The 22352-nt window shown below is 39.4% G+C and overlaps 5 protein-coding genes across 5 annotated transcripts in view; all 5 read right to left on the bottom strand.

Annotated features, from left to right (window-relative positions):
- The window catches only part of LOC144658247 (neuromedin-U receptor 2-like), a 249672-nt gene that overhangs the window by 1717 nt on the left and 225603 nt on the right, over positions 1-22352 (bottom strand). The gene's annotated exons all lie outside the window — the stretch shown is intronic.
- Positions 1-22352, bottom strand: part of LOC144658348 (uncharacterized) — a 73936-nt gene that overhangs the window by 187 nt on the left and 51397 nt on the right. The gene's annotated exons all lie outside the window — the stretch shown is intronic.
- On the bottom strand, positions 4903-6000 carry LOC144655878 (trace amine-associated receptor 7c-like). Its single transcript, XM_078516051.1, has one exon. The coding sequence runs from the start codon at positions 5998-6000 to the stop codon at positions 5023-5025; it is 978 nt and encodes a 325-aa protein (XP_078372177.1). The 3' UTR covers positions 4903-5022.
- LOC144656611 (uncharacterized) lies at positions 6266-10427 on the bottom strand. Its single transcript, XM_078516858.1, has 4 exons — positions 9668-10427; positions 9019-9078; positions 8641-8730; positions 6266-8105 (listed from the first exon to the last, which is right to left on the bottom strand). The coding sequence occupies exons 1-4, from the start codon at positions 10391-10393 to the stop codon at positions 8052-8054; spliced, it is 930 nt and encodes a 309-aa protein (XP_078372984.1). The 5' UTR covers positions 10394-10427; the 3' UTR covers positions 6266-8051.
- LOC144656612 (steroid 17-alpha-hydroxylase/17,20 lyase-like) lies at positions 11098-22344 on the bottom strand. Its single transcript, XM_078516859.1, has 3 exons — positions 21400-22344; positions 20390-20547; positions 11098-12884 (listed from the first exon to the last, which is right to left on the bottom strand). The coding sequence occupies exons 1-3, from the start codon at positions 21594-21596 to the stop codon at positions 11713-11715; spliced, it is 1527 nt and encodes a 508-aa protein (XP_078372985.1). The 5' UTR covers positions 21597-22344; the 3' UTR covers positions 11098-11712.

The raw sequence follows: 22352 nt of genomic DNA, 5'->3' as shown, positions 1-22352 counted from the left end.
ATAGTTTGCAAAAAGAACTGGATCTTTTAAACGAATATTTATTTTTTGAGAGCAATTGCAATATGTGCTATTTTAACCGTTTCGGAAGGCGGGCAATTGCTCTGGATCGGACCAAACTTCGATAGATCCTAAAAAAACATAAAATAGAATTTTTAATCAAATGAAACCCATTTTATTAATTAACTAGGTAAAGGCTTTAAAATCCCAGCAAATGAGACAATTCGAATTCTTGAACCAAAATCGATGGTCGGAAATAAACGAGACGCCCTCTTAACTGTTCGCGTAGCTTTAAACTTACTCTGATGTTGATTTATGAATAAATAATTTGGTTTTGTTCTATTTTTTTTCGCTTCAGTACATGTATATGGTAATTCTCAGCGAGAGCAAAATTTAAAGAATATCTCAGTATATTCTACTCCTCGGGTATTGTGAATCGACTTGATTAATAAAGTGGTTTTAACTGTACCTTTGGTGTACTGTAAAGGAAAAAGACAACAGTGTTTCCTCCCTTTATTTTCTGTCACTGTTTGAAATTTATAAGACAAAATATAGTTAAAGAAAAGCAATTTGTTGAAAACTATGGGAAGGTCATTATTCTTAAGTTTCATTATTTTTCCTTTTGTGAGATACGAGCAGAGGTTTCCTATTGTATTTGTACAAGAAATGACATCTTCCCGTGAAGTACATCTTATTAATTCTATCCATCGTTGCCTTTAATTTGTTGTTTTTCATATGTGCAGTTGCACCATACCGTGTTATAAAACCGTTCAAAGTGTGACATAAATAGGTTCTTATCTATATCACACTTTGAAAAGTTTTATTTTAACTGTATGGTGCGACTGCACATTAATGTTCCCAACCCATGAAGTCAAAACAAGACAACAAGTTCAGTGGGAGAAAAGGGGTAAGGGATGAAGTGCTCGAGTTGCCAATCAGAATCAGCAATAGAAATCATGCAGGGTTCATGTTTCACAGGTTAGTTGGTTGGCAACGAGAGACTGGAATCCTCTCCTTCCTTTCAGGAAGCCCTAGTTCCCAAGAAACTGGGGTCCTAATCTCTAGGACCCTTGGGAACAAACACAACCACATGCCCTGGTTCCCAAGAAACTGGGGTCCTAATCTCTAGGACCCTTGGGAACGTTCCCAAGAAACTGGGGTCCTAATCTCTAGGACCCTTGGGAACAAACACAACCACATGCCCTGATTCCCAAGAAACTGGGGTCCTAATCTCTATGACCCTTGGGAACAATCACAACAACCAACAACAGCAACACTGCGGGGCCCCACTATAAGGGGAAAGCTGACCCTGTGAGGCTATGGGGCAAAAGGGCGAATGGTACAGAGCACTTCATCCCCACAAATACACGAAGTGTATTCCCCATAGACGAATAGCACGAAAATATAAAATAGGTTTAAGTTAACATGTAAATAAGTAGTAGTAGCCCTTCACTCGACTCCTTTTCAGGAGTATAGACTATCAACAGTCTCTCGTCATAGCATCCTGTCCTGTGCATCCTTCTCTAGCTGGTATCAACTCTTGCCCATGGACTCGATCTCTGCTTTTAGCGAACGTCTCCAGGTGTTTAATAGTCGACCTCTCTTTTGACTCCCTTGAGGATTTCAGGTCAAAGCTTGCCTTTTGATGGTACAGGAAGGCATCCGTAAGGTGTGACCTAGCCATTTCATACACGTAAAGGAGTAGATATATAAATTCAAGACCGTTAATACTAAAATGCCCTATTCATGGTTTCCCTTTGAATGATACAGCACAAATTCAATAAGTGCTGGGAAAAACGGGAATAAAAGACCTTATACAGAGCAAAAGTTTGTTATTCACCACTGGAATTATACATTGCTGACCTAAGAAACATGGCAGGAAGGCAGAACTCACACAAGAATCAATCAGGGTAGAAGGTGCGAAAAATAAGGCGTATTTGAACCATTAAGACACTTGCTACACAGACATGCATTCATTGTAGATAGAGTAGCTCCTGTTGGATTTATCCTTGTGCCACTAAACTTGGCAGGCTTGAAATGGTTCAATGCTTCTGCATGAACAAAGTAATGTATTCACTACAAAGCAAAATTTTATGTTTTGATCCTAGAATCCTCACTTTTGTATTTCCTGTGACATACTCCCGTAGAAAGTCCTGTTATTGTATTTTATGTCAGGGCCGTTCCTAGGCAATTTTAGTGGTAGTAAAGGCAGGTACGCCCCTGTATGTCTTGGATCAAATTCTTGCTACAATAATATTATTGTTCAATTTCCCCTTGAGTTATAACCTATTTTTTGTTAAAATGGCAGTGACAATGGCACCTTTAAATACCTCAAATTTCTTGCATTAAATGTAAAAACTGTTTACATTTTTAGAATCTTCATAAAGTATTCTATAAGCTGAGAACTTTCGTTGCTTTGAGTTATTATTTGTCCTATTTTTACTTTAGTGACAAGGGACGAGAATTTACCACCCTGGCCTCCAGCAAAGCTAAGTTTATGTCGCTCTTCCTCAACTTTGAGCAGCCAAATTATAAAGGGTCTCGTCTACTCAGGTATTAAGACATGACTTCGAACATTACAGAAGATAACAATAGCGAATTCCACCGGTATCGACGGCTGGTGGAAACGGCAGCCTGCAAATTGCTAAGTTTCGTTTGTTTTCATATTGAAATCTCATTTAACGCCGGTCTAATATAACGCGAAATAGAATCAGCTCATAAATATTTATACTTAGCTTTTAGCAAGCTCCACTTGGCCAAGATGCACCCTAGGGAAATCCGGATTGCTTGTCCAATTTTTTACTGACCACTTTCGGCGGGAGAGAAGGCGGCGCGCTGGACGAGGCTTGAAAGACATTCGCGACGGCCTTGACCCTTGTTGACTGTTCTCCAGCTTGACAAGAGAATAGTATATTCTAGTTGAAGAAATCGTCTTGTTCTTTATAAGTCGTTCATTCACATTAAGCTTACATAATCTCGGGCAAACGAAGGCATGTTGTCTCCACCATACAAATAATGTTTTTGTGAGGTTCATGCTTTTTGCTGTATTGTCGGGTTTAGCCGCGGTTTGGAGACTACAGGACCTTGAAGCCGAGTCGGTAGAGTGGCCATATTCCGGTAGAGGTAATCTGTTCTGTGTGTGCATATCAAGTTCCTGAGTTGCTGGACCGAATACCTGTTCAGTAGTGCGATGCCTTCGACAGATCGTCCGCACATTTATCTTCGAACGACAGAATAAAATGTGTAAAACCGGAACGTAGTTCGTGGGCAGATACCAGGATAACTCATAAAGTACTGATGGAGCGATGTTGAAGCGAAAAACAATCGAAGGATATCACAGCAATAATAATTATTGTGAAAAGTCTTTTAGGGAGCTCAGAGAATTTGAAGTAAAACTACTCAAGTCTAGGTAAAACCGCATGGCCTTGATTGACATAATAGAAAAGGGGCGATGTGATTGGCCAGCCCGAATAGCGCATCACACTCAGAAGTGAGTTTGACCTTTGAATGTAACGCAAGAGTGATAGTCTTGCAGCATATTGCGTGACAGATCTGCGTATTTGAATAGAGTGATCTTATGACTTCTCTGAACTCCTTTCATGGTTGTCACATTAACTTTAATTTATATTACATGTAAATTGGCATTTATATTACATATAAATTTGCTTATAACAAAAAAACATAAAGGCAACGTTAAATAAATTGTGCAGCTATTTGGATGAAATGTATAAAATGCAAAAAGAAAGGAAGAAACACCACACCGAAAATAAACATAAATGTTTTTCATTAGGAACACAAAGATGTGTTGCACAGTACTTCAATATTAAAATACGTCTCGTGCTGCGAGTTTATTTTTTCAAGTTCTTCCATCAGATGCACTATAATAGAAAAATTCTCAGTCACTCACAGCACCGGAATCAAAGTTTTTTAATTAATTTTGAAAACCATTTTTTTGCTATCTACGTCAGAAATAAAACAAAAATTAATTCACTAAATATGTTCTTGTATATATAGAAAAGCATTTCCAAAAACAACATGAACCAATTTCAAATATTTATTTGCAAACAGTAATTTGTGGTTTTCTATCAACATAGTACAGTTGACGCACGAACATTCGTTAAAATTCTACATCGTGTTTCCTATGTGATTTCATAAAGCTTACAATAGTTCTAGACTGAGTAGCCGCCAAAAGTTTTTGAAGTTCTTTTTATAATACTACCGGTTGACAAGATTTGATGTGATAAGTCCTATTTACATTCTGAATCATCCCACACCACCCCACTCCCAATTATGAAATACTGTCGCTAGGTTGCTAGGTGGAACTCATATTTCTATTGGTGACGGAGAGGGAAAGGGACTGACAAATACCTCTTGTATGCTATAAAGTCAAGTTTCTCAAGGCCCTTGACGAGAATTATATATGAACACATCATGTCAAGTTTAGAAAGCGGTTGCATGGCTACAGGGATTCTAATGTCTTGAAAAGTCGCAAAACTGGTGTTTGCGGCCAAAAACATAGAAAAAAGTGAACTTCACAGTTGTGTAAAACAAAAATCAACATATTTGGAAGCAGTAATCATCATCATCATCATCATCATCATCATCATCATCATTATAATCGCCGTCGTCGTCATCGTCAAGTCCATCGTAATCGTCAAACATCCTTTGGCTTCCTACGTGACACACAGTGTCTCAGCGAATCTCCTCCTAACTTCTCCACTTTTTTCATTTCATTTCATTTTCAGCCAGTCTACGTCAAGTTGTTTTTGGTCTTCCACTGATACGTAACAAAATTAGCTTAGGATTTCTTAGGTTATGAAATTACGACGTAGCGTTTTTCGTAATCGCTCACTTTATTTCAGAGGAACATATATAATAATCAGGTATTTTTTTTATTGCCGTGATTGTACCGTCGTTGTTACAAAAAGTATAAAAGGTTGTTAACGCGTTGTTTTTCTGTCCATCCTTGTCATTTAAGAGTACTAAAGTATACTCCTATCATCCTGCCATTGAAGAAGGATTCGTCTAAAAATTACTGTCGCCATCGTGGCTTACGTCAGCTATAAATGCGAGCCTTCGGTTCTGTCTGTTCAGTTTAATTCCAATCGGATGAACTTCATTTCTTTTCTTGAATCTCAAGCACTCTCTTAACGATCGCCGAAATTTGGGCACCCTCCAAGCGTACATAAAAGGATCCATGAGCGAAGACAAATAAAGAAAAATGTGAGAGATAAAGTCAAAGTGTCTGTACGACATCGTCTCTAGACATTTGCAGAAAGTTAAAAGCTGGATTTTAAAATAGAAGGGCAGAAACGAAGCGCAAAATAAGATCAAGATTGTTAAGGATGTCCATGCCATTTTCCGCTCTCTCTCAAGAGTATGTCGGAGAGTCATCGTCGAACTCGATGTTGTCAATCTCAAGAGCTCAGATCGTCGTTCAGACAGCGAGCGAAAAACTCGAAAATAAACAATCAGCAACACGACAACAGGAATCGTGAAATGTGTATGAGAGAAAGCTAATAGAAACACTGCCCAATTCTGTCCAACAAATGGGTACAATGCAGGCAGTGCCACTGCTAGTGGCCAGCTAAGAAGAATGTATATCACAGCGCGACGACCCGTTACTCTTTCGCTGTAGTGTAAAGGATCAGTAACTGCTAGGTAACGGTCAAACGCCATTGCTATAACTGTCCAAATCCCACTGATCAGTGTTGCTCCCCCACCGATGTTAATTGCAATGTTTATCCAGTTTGGCTCGGTGTTGTCTACGTACAGAAAGTATTCAACCAAAGCACGGCCATAACCGATGAAGAGTCCTACTAAGAGGTCACTAAAAGCCAAGTTTGCGATTAAATACGTTGTGGGTGTGCGGAGACATCGAAGTGGATCAAATAAAATGGTCGTGAGTAGAAGGAGATTTCCACAAACGGTAAGAGTGGCTAAGATAAAGTCGAGAATTGCCAAGGATAGAAGGAATGTAGGGCTAAACACCATGTTAGACATCAGTTAATTTCCCGCGAGGAGTAAAAATACAGCTTTTTGGGGGCCATAACAACCTGATATTATATTCTGTCTGAGACATGGTTGATTTGCATTCAAATTAAGTCGATTAGTTCACAAAACAAACATCGCAAGTTAACTTCCCGTTTGTCTCGATGACCGCTCAGTTGCGCAACAGTCGTTGTCCAATGCAGTCGAGCGTTTGCTATCGACAGTAGTAGGATTTAAAAAAAAAAAAAAAAGAAGAAGTACACAGCAATTATTCTCCGTTATTCACTTTATTAACGTGTTGAGAGCTGTATCTGTTTGACCCTAACGAATGTTTAACAGAATGGCTGGTAATCGCAAATAATAACTTGTTTATTTTAGTTTTAATTAAAAATTTGCAATACTTGGTTCCTTTTCTTCTTCATTGTTTTTAATTAACACTCATTTATGTATGTTTACTCAGGAAACGACATTTTTCTTTTGCCAAGTACGAAGTGACAATGTTCTTTCCTAACAGCCATTACTGGAATCTAGAGTTTATTCTAAACTCAAAATGTGAAACAGGATCGCGCCCTTTCTTAGCCAACGAGTGCTTTTAAACATTTATAAACAAAGTAAATTACCCATCCTAGATTATGGGTGAATCATATGGGGTATTTGTGTAAAGAGTAATTCCGACGCTTTAAGAGAGACTACAGAATCAGGCCATGCGTATTATTCTAGCGTAACAGGCTATATCTGCTGGCTATATTAGATAGTAGACGGCGGTTTTGTAAACTGTCCTAACCGTCACCAGTTAGGGGGATATCTTATTAAGAGGTCTAATTTGCACGGTAGAATACTCAAAGACTCAACATTTATAAACGTCCCACAATCTGAAACGAAAATGGGTCAGTCTACTTTCTAGAGCGACGCTGCACGAGAATGAAACGGATAACCAGGAGAGATCAGAGAATTAAACACATTCAAAACACATATTTTTAAGCATTTTATGGAAGATGAACGTATCAATCATATATGTACCGTCAATTAGGCACGATTTTTTGTTCGTTTGCTGTTGATGCTCTTCTTTTTGAAATGCTTGTTTTTTACATATAATCTCCAGAGTAGTTATATTTTTCACTCTAAATTTTTTAGTATATATATATATATCTTATAGTTTTCAAAAATTCATCAACAACATCCTTAGTCGTGATTTAAAATCCAGAAAAAGGTTATATAAGTTTCAAATAAACTGGACCGGAAACTTCGACTTTGCCGATATTTTGACTTTATTTAATTAAAGCTAGACTTCATCAGGGCAACTGATGAACAGCGGTATATCCGTTACAATAATACGCGTTAGCTAACGTAGTTTTTTACAATTTTAAGAATAGCTGTATTTTATATGTGAATGCTGATCGCTAGTAAATAACAGTGATCCAGTGATCACTGATTGGCATTTCAGGTTAAATATAGTCTTTTATTTATTTATTTTTTTGTTTTTGTTTTTTACTTAGCATCATGGCGTCATGGGCACGTAGCATAAACAAACACTTTAACAGTGACGCTGGACCTTCCTGCTAAAGTCACACGGTAAATAGCTCAGTTCAATTCCCTTGGGTAGCAGTTTGGTCATGTTTAAGGTTATGGAGACGGTAATAACTATTCGTTTCTGAAAGTCCCACCAACATGTTGACATCTTCTTAATTCTATCTCAGGAGACCGAGGGACGGGGGAACAAATCTGTTAGAATTGAGCAGTGCCATGTAATGTCGAAGGCTATCCCGAAAATTCTAACACTGATTCTCCCGACACTTTAAAGAAACTATAAAGTGCGATGCTCTTGACAGATATTTAGTGTATGATATTATTTATATTTTCAAGGTTTAGGGTCTTATGATATCCGACGCTCTCTTAGCTTGTACAAAACGTCAAATGCTTGTTGTTTTAACGAGACAGCTTCCATCCATGTCAGCCACTGCTCTCAATGTTAAGAGTTTCGTAATAAAATTTTGGATTGGACATATCTGTCAGTTTATTTACAATCAAGTACGTCATCTTTTATTGATAACGGAGACCTTCTTTTACTTTGGCAGGGTCAACATAACAGCAAAGTACGAAATGATCACTCCAAAAATCTGTAAACAGACGAAAAACAACAATTTTTAATAAAGATTAAATGAGATAACAAAAAGAATTAGATGATAAAAACTAAGATACATCTTTGCACGAAAGGCATCAAAATGTATTTAAATAATTTTAGATAAGAAACGAGATAAGAGGGATCTAGCATCGTTCCCTAAACGTTATAACAGCTAACATCAGATATCCCCCTTTTGTCCTTATCGTTATCTGAACGTGTATTCGTTTTTCTGATGGATTTATCTGAGAATCACATAGCTAGGAAATTTCGTGCCATCTGATTGGTTATCGAGGCGAGATATTCAAAGTTGAATTGCGACTTGAAAGCGAGGTTTACCGATATTGCACCGTGGCAATAGGCCTTATGCATGCATGATAGCGTCATATGCTCAATTCAACCACCAAGCTTGATAAAATATATACAGCCATGAGCCACCTTAAGGTGCCGTAAAGAAAAAATAAAAGATTTTCAAAGAAGTTAAAACGCAAGCATCACAGTTATAGATATATGCTTAATTAAGCATGAACTACCGTTAAAGACATGGATTTTGTGATAACAACCAGTCCCCCAATGGAAAGACCCTTTGGGTCACCTTGAAGATCCAGCAGGAATATCACTAACTGAAAGAAAATGAAAAATGACCGTTAGCGTCGTTTTCGCTACTCTACATTTATGGTCATCTTCTTCTGTACCGAAAGCAAGAAAAAATGCAGTTGCGTGCTTTCTATCCCGGAAGGGAATATAAATATTTGCACTAAAATCCTAATAGTCTGATAATTAATGAGTCGCACTCTTCGACCACGTTTTGTATTACAAGAAAGACAGAGTGGGTTGGAGGGGTACTTTTTAAAATAGGACAATAAACGTTGCCAAGGTGGGTAGCTCGCTGACGTGCTTATAATAGCTACCTTCTCTTCGTCAGATGACGAAACAGGAAATCTTTGCAGAATCTTTTGAAGGCTGTTTATCTGAAATAAAAATTAAAGATACGAATTAGATACATCATCGAAATTCTGTGGTTTTACAAACTTAAGGGAGGGTCTGAATGGGGGTACCTCGATAACACTAAACACTTTATATTTTGGCACAGGTGACAAGAAACAGTAAATTTTAGACATTTTAACACTAACAGTTAAAAATTAATTGTAACAGTAAATGTTATCCAGAAAGAAACAAAAAGGGCTCCAAAAAGGCCAATATTATTTTTTTTTAGTATATGAAAAATGTTAAGGCCTTTATCCGACGATTTCCGATCATTTCGGAAGATTTCCGAAGACTACAAAATATTTCCGAAGACTACCGAAGATGTACGAACACTACCGAAGATATCCGAGGTGAAATCCGAAAGTTTCCATGAAGTTCATGAGTGATTTTATCAAATTTTTGAAGAACAGAAATGTATAAGCAATGCTAACAGAAACTTACAAAACGATGACTTAACTTACAGAACAACTTACAATGCATACATAAACAGAAAAACACATTGACAAAGACTTTCTTGTGCTGTAGCCGTAGCAAGGGAATTTAAAGTTTAGAATAATGTTTGTAATTCTATACCTTTTCGTTGACTTTTGATCCAAATAGTAAAATAACAGCTAAGACACTAGCTGCAAGCAAAGTCCAGAGTACATTGCCAACTAAGAACAAAAACGAATCTTCTTCGTGAAAGTTCACAACACTGTAAAGACTAAAGCACAGAAGTGGAATGTACAAAGAGACCATTTCAAAAAGAAGAGGGGAAAGCATCTTGTCAGCAAGCTCGACTACGTCACACAGTCGGTGATACTCCTGTTTAAAAGCCACTAGGTCTATTGAGTTCGAATGTAATGATGACATTCTTTTATGTAAGTCATCCACGAATTCTTCCAATATTAAGCAGGTAATGCACAAAAAGATGATTGGTAGCAGCCACACACCAGCTCCAATAAAACTAAAGATCGTTGAAAGAATTCTAAAACCAAACCACTGCTTCCAAGGCTCAAATGTCCCGAGGTTGATGTGTAGCAATGTTTCGAAGGCCACGAAGACTACTACGAAGGTTATAAAGAAGATACAAAACATGATGAAACCTTTTTTGGAATTCCCTTTCACCGTTTTTAAATTAACGTTTTTAATGAAAGACAGTACGCTATCAAGGAAATTTTCGAATCGGGATTTCTTCGAACCAGATAACCGCAACAAAACCAAGCTCATCGTACCGTTTAGTGCGACAAACAAAAAATAAAAACTGAGCATTAAAAGGAGATAGATGTCATTTCCAAAGAAAATACCGGAAAAAGCCATAATAACGTTAAGCCAGAAACCAGAAACTACCACACCGCAGCCCAAGGGAATGTACACAGTCGATGAAGAGAAGGGAGCTGGCCCTCTCTCAGGGCCACTGCAAGCATTCCTGGGTAGAGAGGAGGAAATTGGGCCTTAAAAATAAACTAGTCAAGAAGTACATTGCATCAGTGTGCGATGTGATGTAAATTCCAATCATTTTTTTTGGGATGAAGGGTCTTGATGACTTTTTTCGATATCTTTTTGAATTCTTATTGATTTCATGGAAATGATGTTTTCAAGGCCACCTGCGTTTAAATGTCGATTGAAGCATAACTGCACTTTATCAGGAAAAGTATATTACGTTTGTAAAAAGGTGAATACTGTGAAGATTATTGACGAAATCTCCAAATCGATTGGGCTAGTATTGCTGTTAATTTGAATTATAAAATAAGAGTCCTGTTATAAATATTGGGAACACATTTAGAACTCCTCAGAATATTTCCCAAAAAAATTAAATTACACAAAATAGACTTTGCTGGAAGCGTATCATTAATAAATAATCCATGTTGATTATTTACCAATAGCTGTGCGATCTAATAAAACAATGTAACATCCGAAAGTGACGGGTACACACTATCCTTTTTTAGAGATTTTTTATCACTTTTATTTATGTTTTGTTTCTTATGCGTGTGGGAAGTTCAGGTAATAAAATCCAAAAACCAAAAATAAATGTATGATCAAAGTGAGCTAGAATCAAACACGAGAATAAAAATAGTTTTATCACGTCTTTTTATTATTTCTGTAACAGGGCCTTCTAAATAAATTCCCCAAGTACTATACTTTCAACAAAGATGAAAATCAGTTATTGTCAGCCTTTGCTGGGCTTTCCTTTCTGATATTGCTAATTTGAATAGGTTATTCTTTCCCATAGTCGTTACTTAACTCATAGTCGTTGCTTAACTCGCTACTTAAGTCATCTCCTACTCAGACAATCGACCTTCTCAAAGCCTTTATAGGTCTTTTCTATACTAATAGTTTATAAATGAAACTACATATTTTTGACTTCAAGCTTGGCCATTTAGGTAAAAAAAAAACAACAACAACTGCCGTTATATTTAGCTTAAATTGTCTAAAGGCTATTTAAGTCTGGCCCACGGTTGCTTGCAGGCCACCATTAAAGTACCTAGTATCTAGTATCTAACTATCTAGTACGGGTCATCTAACTCTTACAGTGATATATATATTTTAATCGTTTGCTTTGGGAACTTAAAAATCTTGTGCAGTTATTGAATATGACAGTTAAAACAATACATGAAGCCATTTATAAATTGTGCTTTCTAATTCCTTTTTATTGCTCTTATTTTGAAGGGAGCAGGGTACTGAGTGATAGCTCGTCGATGCATTATTTCAGGAGCTTCTTGACCCTCTTCTGGGAGAAACTTAAACTTATGAAGCATCCAAGACAAGAACACATACATTTCCATTTTAGCCAGAGCCTCTCCCGGACACACACGGCGTCCTGCACCAAAGGGATAAAAGTTGCCCTGATTGGTGATCAAGTTACCATCTCTGTCGATGTGACGATAAGGGTTAAAAAGCTTCGGGTTTTCCCAGCACTCAGGGTCAAGATGAACAGCTTCGGTATCCGGATAGACGATGGTGTCCTTAGGAACACGATAACCGCACAGTGAGGTGTCTTGTACGGCTCGGTGAGGCAAAGCCTGTGGTACCACGTTTCCCAATCTTAGGCTTTCCATGATGGTAGCATGGATCATTGGGAGATTGGGTCGGTCATCTAAGCGAGGCATACCATGTCGACCAACGACGTCATCTAGCTGCTTCTGGATGTCAAGTTGATATTTAGGGTACTGGACCAAATAGCCAAGAGCGAATGTCAGCGCATGTGCAGTTGTTTCGTAACCAGCCGTGAACATGTCCTGTATCGTAGTTATGAGATCGTCTTCAGAGAACATAGAAAGCTTCTCATGCTTGTTTTCCTCGATGGCTTCTCTTTGTGCATGCAGTAAGGCCTCCATTAAATTACCGCCAGGTTTCAGTGGATCGAACGTGAGTTGTCCTTCTCTTAACTTCAGGCGAATTATCTCTAGGGTAGCAAGAAATATGCCAAATATTTTCTTGTGTGATTTAACTGGGAGATATCTGGCAAAGGGAAAGAAATCGAGAAGCATGATGATTTGAAAGTCTTTGTAAGATTTTAGTCCGAGCTCGTTCAAATAGATTAATTTGTCAATGTTAGGATCCGTAATATCCCAGTCATTCCCAAATATTATTCTTCCTAATACTTCTACGATGCTCTCATCTAGAAGCTTAGCCGGATCGAAACTTTTCTCCTTTTGGTCTTTGAACATCCGCAAAAGCTTCCCAGCTGCTTCTGATACGCGTTCCTCGATTAAAGCTGTGTTGGAAAGGTGTTGTCTCAAAGCAGATACGAGGACACGTTTGTAGCATTTCCATGACTGACCATCACTCCAAGCTACGTCCTTGTAACCTAATGCATTGAAGAAAATAAATAACGAATCAGTTTAGCACAGCTAATTTAAATCTTAAGAGGTGCGGTTGTCTTAAACAATTACTTGTCGAGTTGTCTGTAAAACTCAGAATCTGGATTTCTTTCTAATTGGCCAGGAAACAAAGGGCAACATTAAACTATATTCTGATTGGTAAGCTGAGTTTAAGTGTGACTTCCAGTCTAAAAATATCTTGCGTTAATCATGTCCGTTGTACTGGATTTGGAGATCGAGTTTTTAAAACACTCGATACGTTATTCTGAAAATGTCTCTATCTACTTAGCAAAGGGAATAAATGCATACCGACAAACGAGAAGCTAAGAGATAACAGCGCCATGAGTTGGACTAGTCACCCACCCTGTTGTGCTAGAAATAGTCCAAGTTACTTCATATCACGGAGGCGGAATTAAACACCTGTGGTACGGGCCACTCAAGCTAGAATCTAACATCATACCGAGGTTAAAATGTCAGTGGGGGAGGGGGGGGGCACAAAATGTTTATTATTGTGAAATGCTTTCACATCTTATCTAGACCTTGTATTCGCGAACACACATTTTTACTTTCTTTTTTCACTACTTCCTAAGTTAAAAAAAATAAAAAATAATGAGACATTACTAGTTCCCTGTTAGACGTGCAAACATTGAAGGATTGTGTTTTATGACATGACTTAAAAATACTCTTAAACTCTTTATCGTAATTCAAAATTATCTAAAGATTGCAGAGGTGTTGATACGGTGAGTAGTCAGGCCTTACAGCGTACTTGCAGATCTAGAATGAAAAAAAAAAAATGCCCAGTGCTAAATAACAATCTGTTTTGCCAACATCAAATGTTACAAACATTTTCCATACGACATTCACTTTTTGTTCCTGCTCATTTTCTGCCAGAGTTCCGTTTTAATGTTTTTTCTTTTTTGTCGGTCAGCGAAATTGCAACAGCAGGCCGATCGTAAACGGGAGTCGACAGATTAAATAGCGAGTGTCTGCACAACTGTCTGTTTCATGGACGGTGGAGCATTTTTCCAACTGGGGGGCTGACTAGTGACTTGAAGTGGGGGGGCTTAAGAGACTCTCCTCTTATTAATTCTTTATTTTTCCGTAAAAATGCCCCTCCCCCCCAAGCTACGCCGTTCCTGTGTTTACGGAGTGTAGTGCAGACTAAACTACACGAAGCTTGCTCACACCTGATCTCTTGACACAACTAAAACATGTACATTAAATGTTTAGAGTACGGCCTTGCAGAGTGTTTTGTTAAACTCAACGTCTTTATTCACGGCTTCTGGTGTACAAACAATCTTTGTTTCACAGCTTCGATTCTGTGCATGGACTTACAACTTTGAGCACAGCGAACACGATGCGAGTCACGAGACGCTCGCTGTAGGGTACCCACGGGGGTACAATTACAAGTCAAGTTTTTCGGGTTTCCTACAAAGTCTACCCCTGCGGGTGTAGCGGGCTGTAACATTCTCCCCACCTTGTCCTCTATCGGAGAGGACAACACTGCGATTTGGCTTACTAACAGGAACAGTACTAGTTTCACTATGAACAATGTTTGTTTCATTCTTCTCCCCACCATGCAAACGAACTTCTTCAGGAATCACTTGTGGGGCTGTTGATTCTACTTCTAACTTGTGTAGACGCTGTACCGGTCTGCGTAGAACACTCTTCTCAGTTCGTACTGTTGCCGTTCGCACAAGTTTATCCCGTCCAGGGTGAACTTCTTGAACTATAGCCAACGGCCATTTTCCACGAGACACATTATCATCTGAGATCAGCACAATATCTCCTACTTTTATGGGGGCTTCTTCTTTATGCCACTTGTTTCTCACGGTCAACTGATGCAGGTACTCTTGCTTCCAGCGCTTCCAATAGTGGTTGAATAATCTCTGCACGTAAAGATACCTCTCCATAATTTTCTTACTGGACATCTCAAGGCTGTTTTCATTAACATCAGGTAGTTGGTTAAGTGATCTGCCAATGGCGAGATGGGCAGGTGTAATTGGCGATGGATCTCTGTGATCATCACTCACTGCAGTCAGAGGTCTTGAGTTGATGACACCTTCTATTTTAATAAGCAGTGTGTTCAGTTCAGTGAAGGTAAGAAGTGCTCTTCCTAGGACCTTACGAAGTGGTTCTTTGACTGCTCTACAAAATCGTTCCCACCAACCACCTCTCCATGGCGAACGCTCAGTGATAAATTTCCACTTGATCCCCTTTGATGATAACTCAGACTTGATATGATCTAGATCCATTGCATCCCACATAGATTGGGTTTGTGTCTTGTGGTTGGCATACAACTTCTTGATTTCATTACTTGCTGCTACGAATGTTTTTGCGTTGTCTGACCACACTGAGTCGCACAGACCTCTGCGATTTGTCATGCGACTAAAGGCTTGTTAGAACTCGTCTGTTGTCAGGCTGTTTGTTAGCTCTAGGTGAACCATGCGAGACGATGCACAGGTAAATACACAAATGTATGCTTTCTTCACACTTGATCCCTCTTTCACGTATAGGGGCCCAGCGAAGTCAGTACCAATGTGTGTAAATGGTAGTGAGGGTGTAACTCTCTCCTCAGGAAGCAGTCCCATCTTCTGATCACAAGGGCCAACACGCTGCTTTTGACAAGTTACACATTTTCTGATTATTCGCTTGACTTCACGTCTTCCTTGGGTTAGCCAAATTCTCTGTCTCAGGGTTGACAATATGGTTTCTGGACCAGCATGGAACATCTGTTTGTGGACATCTACTATCATCTTTGCGACTTCAGAATGTCCATGTGGCAGGATTACTTGATGCTTTGTTTCTTCAGGAATGTCAGCGAAATGCAATCGTCCACCTACTCTTACTACTTGATCAGCTCTGTCATAGTAAGGGTCTAGCTTTAACAGGCGGCTGCTTTTGGGCAGTGCTTCTCCAGCTTTCAGCTGCTCGTAGTCTTCTTTATATACATCTTGTTGTATCCACATACAGCACTTCAACTCTGCCTGTTGCATTTCTTCAGCTGACAGCTCAGTCACGGGAGACTTGCATTTTGCTTTGAACACCTTTACAGCTCTTAACACGTAAGCAGTTACTCGGATCAGCTTCATCCATGTTCCATAGCGAGACATATCGATTAATGGCTTCACTGTGACTGATGTGAAAGCATTGGTTACTCTTTTTTCCTCCTCACAGGCTTTTGGTGGATTATCTTCACTTTGATGTTGGATGGGTTGATACTCAAAGGGTTAGGACAGCCATTGTGGTCCATTCCACCAAAGTCCACTTGACATCAGCTTGTCACAATTCGATCCACGTGTCAACAGATCTGCAGGATTGTCCTCGCTAGCACAGTAGTGCCAACACTCGGGATCCCATGTCGACCTGATTTCTGATACTCGATTTGCTACAAATGGCTTCCATTGTGAGCTTCGTCCTCTAATCCAGTGAAGCGTCACCATACTATCTGTCCAGCATACAACACGGTTCATCTTGATTTGCAAAGTATCTACAACAAACTTCAATAATCTAGCATTGACCACTGCTGCTAGTAGTTCTAATCTTGGAAGTGACACTTCCTTGATAGGTGCAACTCTGGATTTTGACATCACTAGCTGAGAGGATGCTTGTCCCAGCTTGTCAATAACTCGAATGTACACTGCTGCTCCATAGGCCTTTGGGGAGGCATCTCCAAAACCATGTAGCTCGACGGTAGACTCCGAAGTGACACTTGTTCCAAACCATCTAGGTATGGCCACCTCCTTTAGCTGCAACAACTCTGACTTCCATGATGACCACTCCCTTTTAATGTTACTGTCCAATGGGTCATCCCACTCTAATCCTCTCCGCCAGAGCTCTTGGAAAAGGATCTTTGCTTTCACAGTGGCAGGTGAAATCAGTCCCATTGGGTCAAACACTTTGGATGCTAAACTTAAAAGACTTCTCTTTGTCATTGGATCATGGGATGAAACAATTTCGTTTGGTGCAATGAATCTGAAGCAATCAGATGTCAAGTCCCATGAAACACCAAGTGCTTTGAGTGGTTCACATGAATCAAACTTCACTAGTGGCGATGATGCTCTTTTCTCTGGGTCTATGCTATCCATTACGAGCTCTGAGTTGCTAGCCCATTTCGTCAAGTTAAATGCTGCTGTCATCATGATTTCTGACATCTCTTGTTGAAGCTTCATTGCAGAGTTGTCTGTGTCGGCTCCCGTTAAGCAATCATCTACATACATGTTATGTAGAATTTCCCTCACAGCATTAGGGAATGTCTCTGCATACTTATTGGCATGAGCATGCACTGTTGCGATGGCAAGAAATGGACTAGAGTTCACTCCAAATGTCAATCTTCGCATTCTGTAAACTTTGGGTACTTCATCTGTCCTTAGATCCCTCCACAAGTACCGGTGAACGTCTTGATCCTTTGGTGCAAGTTTAATCTGAAGATACATCTTCTCTACATCTGCTATCATGCCAACTCTGTGCGTACGAAAACAAATCAGGACAGATGCAAGGTTTGGTTGTAGTGCAGGACCAGGAAGGACACACTCATTGAGAGATGCACTGTCTTGCTCTCGGGCAGAAGCATCAAATACGATTCTACACTTTGTGGTCTTTCTGTCAGCACGGAAAACAGCATGGTGCGGTAAGTATCGGACAGTTCCATCTTCACTGCTCAAGTCAGTTAATTCCTCTGCAAAGCCTTTCTCTACATACTGGTTGATTGCAGTGGTTTATGCTTCAGCTTTCTCAGGGTCTCGTTTTAGCTTCCTTTCGATACTTTCAAGTCGTTTCACAGCGTGCGCATAATTGTTCTCAAGTTTTGGACGATCTTTCTTCCATGGCAATCGAACTTCGTAGTTTCTTCCATCAAAGTTCAGTCCATCATTGAAGTAAGTGACTGCATACTCTTCTTCTTGTGACATAGTTGGATTCACAGTTTCAGTTATGCCAATTGCTTCTAGTTCCCAAAACCTTTTCAGACTTGTGGTGATCTCTTTATTCTCTACTATTGTTAGCATGGATGAGGTGTGCTCTGAAGAACTGTCTACAGGTCCTGTAAGTATCCATCCAAGGTGAGATTCTACAGCTACCAATGATTCAGGGGTTTCTCCTCTCTTACAAATTCCAGTTACGAAAGAGTAGTAGTGATCTGCACCGATAAGAACATCTACTTGAACTGAATTGCGTGGGTAGGAGTCTGCAAAAGTCAAACCTTGCAGGTGAGGATTGTCCTTAAGATTCAACTTGACAGGTCCCAGGGGATTACAAATCTTGGGTATAGTAAGAGCTTCCATTTCCACAGTTCCTGTTGGATGTCCCTGAATTGGCGAAAGAGTAAATCGCACTCTTTGAAATCTCTTGGTTACACTTGTGTCTCCTCCCAGGGTTGCAACACTTAATAATTCTGAGGGGCCTTGCAGACCAATGGATTCTGCAATGTTCTTTCGGATGTATGACCGTTGACTGCCAGAGTCAAGTAGAACACGAACTGTAACTTCTTTGCCATTCACTGATAGCTTAGCTAACACTGTCTGAAGAAGTGTCTCCTTCATGGATAAAGAGGGTTTTGAAGCAGCCAATCCAGTCAATGTGGTATTGTTAGGATTCTCAGTTCTTGCGACGAAAGGCTGACTGTGCAGTAACTTGTGATGACGTTGACCGCAATTTACAACAGAACACTTGGGGTGACGACAGATTTTAGAGAAATGCTTGCTGTTGGTAGGCTTTAGACAATTGAAACACAACTTGTTTTCTTGAACTAATTTCCATCTTTCATCTACTGGTTTGCCATTAAACACTGGGCAGTTAAGTGACCCATGATTTGCTTTGCAAAATCTACAACTTGGAATTGCTGGTGGTTTTGCCTCACTGAACAAAGCAGATGCTGTTGACACTTGTTCTCGGTCACTCGCTGGAATGAACGGTGGCTTTCTTGCTTTGTCTCTTTCCTTATTTGGACTACGACCTTTTGGGCTAAGATTTGGTTCTAGGTTCCTCTCTCCTGCCTCTTTGGATACAACTTGTCGATTGAGGAACTTAAAGAACAATTCAAGACCAATCTCATCTTCAGGGGTGTCTGCAAGCTCCAATTCCCACTTTTCTAGTAACTCTGATGGCAACTTGGTCTCAAACATTGGCAACAAAATACAACCATGACTCACTGGGTTTTCTCCCAGAGCTTCTAAAGCCCTAGTTCGGTTCTTTAAAGTGTCATAAAGATCTCGAAGGGATGCTGCAGTTACAACAGATTTTGCATCCATCTTGATGACTGATTTGACAAGGGATGAGATTACCACACGTTTTCTTCCATACCTATGCTTGAGACATTCTACTGCCGGTTGATAATTTGCCCCAGTAACTTTGAACCCTTCAATTGATTGCAAAGCAATGCCAGTCAGCACTGAACGCAGGTAAGTGAATTTCTGGACATTGGGCAAATCATCATTGTCATGCACTGCAGCTTCAAACTGATCCCAGAAGTTTTGAAATTTCAACACATCACCATTAAACTTGGGCAACTCAATTCTAGGCAGTTTAAGATTAGATGATTGGTGACTGTCCTTTTGTACACTCCCTTTTGAGGACTGTTCATTTGAATTGGACTCCTTATTTAAGTATTCATGGGCAGCATCAACAGCTCGATCTTTCATATCCAAGAATTCCCTCCAACAGCTTAGCTCATCGTCAATTTCCTCGTCTGAGAGTAGTGAAATTATACGATCTCTCAACTGAAGATATGCCATGCGAAACTCTGTCAATCTCTCGATTCTAATCTGTATTTTGACCTTATTGCCTTCACTTTCACTCAGCTCTGAAATATCACGAATTAAGGCCTCAATATCCCCCTGCAATACTTTCGCTTTACGACGAATCGAAGTAATTTCCTTCGACTGTTCCTTGCTAACGGATGGAGGGAGTTCATTGCTAAGTTTAGCGAAATTCAAATCTTCGTGTGATTCTGACAGCTCTGATTTCACAGCAGTCTTTGACTCATAATATGCGTTTACTAACCTCTGAATCAAGACCTTTTTCTTTCCAGCTGTCGATAATCCTTTTTCTTTGAGTAATCCACGTAGTTGCTCCACTGATTTTCGAGATAGCTCGTCTTCAATATCACCGTCACTTCCACTGGCGGCCATCTTGTCGCCCACGTGGTTTCGAGTGTTGACTGTACGAAGTCTCACAGAAGTCAGTCAATCCACAGCAAAATGTTCTTGCAATCTTCTAAATCCAGAGCTCGAAGGACCATTATGTTTTGTTAAACTCAACGTCTTTATTCACGGCTTCTGGTGTACAAACAATCTTTGTTTCACAGCTTCGATTCTGTGCATGGACTTACAACTTTGAGCACAGCGAACACGATGCGAGTCACGAGACGCTCGCTGTAGGGTACCCACGGGGGTACAATTACAAGTCAAGTTTTTCGGGTTTCCTACAAAGTCTACCCCTGCGGGTGTAGCGGGCTGTAACACAGAGAAAGCAATAAACCTAGCATTATACTTACCAAGACTCAACGTTTCCAAGGTATATGTCTTAGGTCTACCACCGAAATCCGCGGATCTTGTCACCAATACCTCTCTAACTGCCTTTGACGATCCAGCAACAACGAACTTGTAACTTCCAAGTTTCAGTGAAAAGAGGTTTCCGTATTTTCTTCTCAGGTTACAAGAAAACAAATTGACGCAGAAAATTCAAGAAAAGTGAGAACATATAGAAAAGGCAACGGTCACTACATTAAGTTAAACTCGCTACCATGACCAGCTCATTACGATTTTATTAATTTAATATTCAAGAAAGTCAAAATTGTGTTATAGAAATACAACAAAAGAAAACACAATAATAAAACAATAAAGGTATAATACAAAGAAAACAAATTACCGAACGGATCAAGAACAATGATTCGACAACATTATATATAATTTCAACACGTGAAGCCTGGGGGAACGATAGTAGATAGTTTAAGTCAACAACCCTAGCTAACCTCTAAGTGAACCCATCCTTTGGCAGAGCGACCAATCTTTCCAGATGTAAAAATCACAGAACTTCAAATGCATCGAGTTGCATATTATTATATTAGTGTCTTGTGCCTGAGGGTCAGGGAATATTCCAGTTACTATTGTCTCGCAATTTAACCAAAAGCTGTGAATTTAAATTTAGCAAAAGATCGAAGAGAATCTGCTACTTAGCGTTACTCTTTCATGCATCTGCTACTAAAAACGAAACTTGTAAGCGATGTCAATACGCAAGTCATATCACCTTGCATGTAATACAACGTACAAGTAGGTAGTAAACCGCGTGGAAACGATATTTATAATGAATTCAGTCGTGGTAGATTAGTGTGACAGCCCGGTGTGATGTAAACAAGGTAAGCCTCACACCTTGCACACCGAATGTTAAAAGAATCATGAAAGAAGGTCGATGCTAATAACGTGAAGAGAATTAAACTATGAAGGTCGTAGACTACAAAAAAAAAATAATAAACCCCGATTACTAAAGAGAACGGGAAAAATCTACCTTGCAACAGCATCTTGAAAAATCTCGCCATCAAAGTTGAAACTGAATAGGTTCCCGATCAGTGGAAGATTGCTGAATCGTGGACCAGGCGGCATACCTCTAAACTGATACAAGTCGATCAACTGGTAAATTATGAACGCAAATAGAAATGCAAGAAGTACATTACCAAGGTTAAGATATTCCATGACTAAAGCCATCTTTGCAAACTTAGCGAGCTAATAACCGATAAACAAAGGGACAGAATTCATTATATACGCATGAACAGAGAACAGTATTGGACCCATTCTTCTATTTGACCGCGTAACCCGGGCATGAAAAAAGGAAAGGAATCTGGGTATGAGAAAACTCGTGGCAACACATTACAACCAGAAGTCAACTAGAGGTTTAAGCCTCTTCAATTCAATTTCTGTGGTGTATTATCTGAATTTAACACGCTTTATTTCTGTAATTGGGTGTACTTGGCCGTGAGTTGACTGAGCTGGGCAAAATCCAGCTTTAATAAAAACCGAGGCGAGTAAAGGACTCAAAATGGACTTGCATCTCACCAGCGTCCTTGTAGTCAGTTCAGTTAACAGAAAGCAGCGCACATTTTTTTTTCAGTTTGGACTAACATAGAGCAATCAACTTGATTGTGAAAAGTTATTCTCACAGTGTGTGTTCCAACTAGATTTCCACATTACGTTACCATAGTTTTTCAAATATTGGTTGCTGTTGTTATTATGTAGACTCTTTCCAGTTGCACCCGGCAAACAAATGTTCCGTGTCCTGTTTAAACAGTCGGCGTCTAGGCTGTTTATTCAAAGGCAATGACTTAAATTTGAGGTTTATTGTATGTATTAGAAGCTGCTTCGTGATTATTTAAAAGAAAACCGTGACTTTGTATTGAAGACCTCCAGTATTCACCTTTAAAATGTTTCTTAACCATTGAAGTCTTTCATTCGGTTTTTTATCAT

Source organism: Oculina patagonica, chromosome 6 (assembly GCF_052425735.1).
Source record: "Oculina patagonica isolate OP01 chromosome 6, crgOcupat, whole genome shotgun sequence".
NCBI lineage: Eukaryota > Metazoa > Cnidaria > Anthozoa > Scleractinia > Oculinidae > Oculina > Oculina patagonica.
The sequence above is the reverse complement of the archived record's forward strand: the minus strand, read 5'-3'. Positions and strand labels throughout refer to the sequence as shown.

Coding starts and splice junctions, on each gene's coding strand:
- LOC144655878 (XM_078516051.1), bottom strand. CDS start 6,000: ATGTCTAACATGGTGTTTAGCCCTACATTCCTTCTATCCTTGGCAATT.
- LOC144656611 (XM_078516858.1), bottom strand. CDS start 10,393: ATGGCTTTTTCCGGTATTTTCTTTGGAAATGACATCTATCTCCTTTTA. Junction 9,079..9,667: donor GATCAAAAGTCAACGAAAAG/GTATAGAATTAC, acceptor TTTTTATTTCAG/ATAAACAGCCTTCAAAAGAT. Junction 8,731..9,018: donor CGTCATCTGACGAAGAGAAG/GTAGCTATTATA, acceptor ATTTTCTTTCAG/TTAGTGATATTCCTGCTGGA.
- LOC144656612 (XM_078516859.1), bottom strand. CDS start 21,596: ATGGCTTTAGTCATGGAATATCTTAACCTTGGTAATGTACTTCTTGCA. Junction 20,548..21,399: donor TTTCAAGATGCTGTTGCAAG/GTAGATTTTTCC, acceptor GTTTTCTTGTAA/CCTGAGAAGAAAATACGGAA. Junction 12,885..20,389: donor CTTGGAAACGTTGAGTCTTG/GTAAGTATAATG, acceptor TCAATGCATTAG/GTTACAAGGACGTAGCTTGG.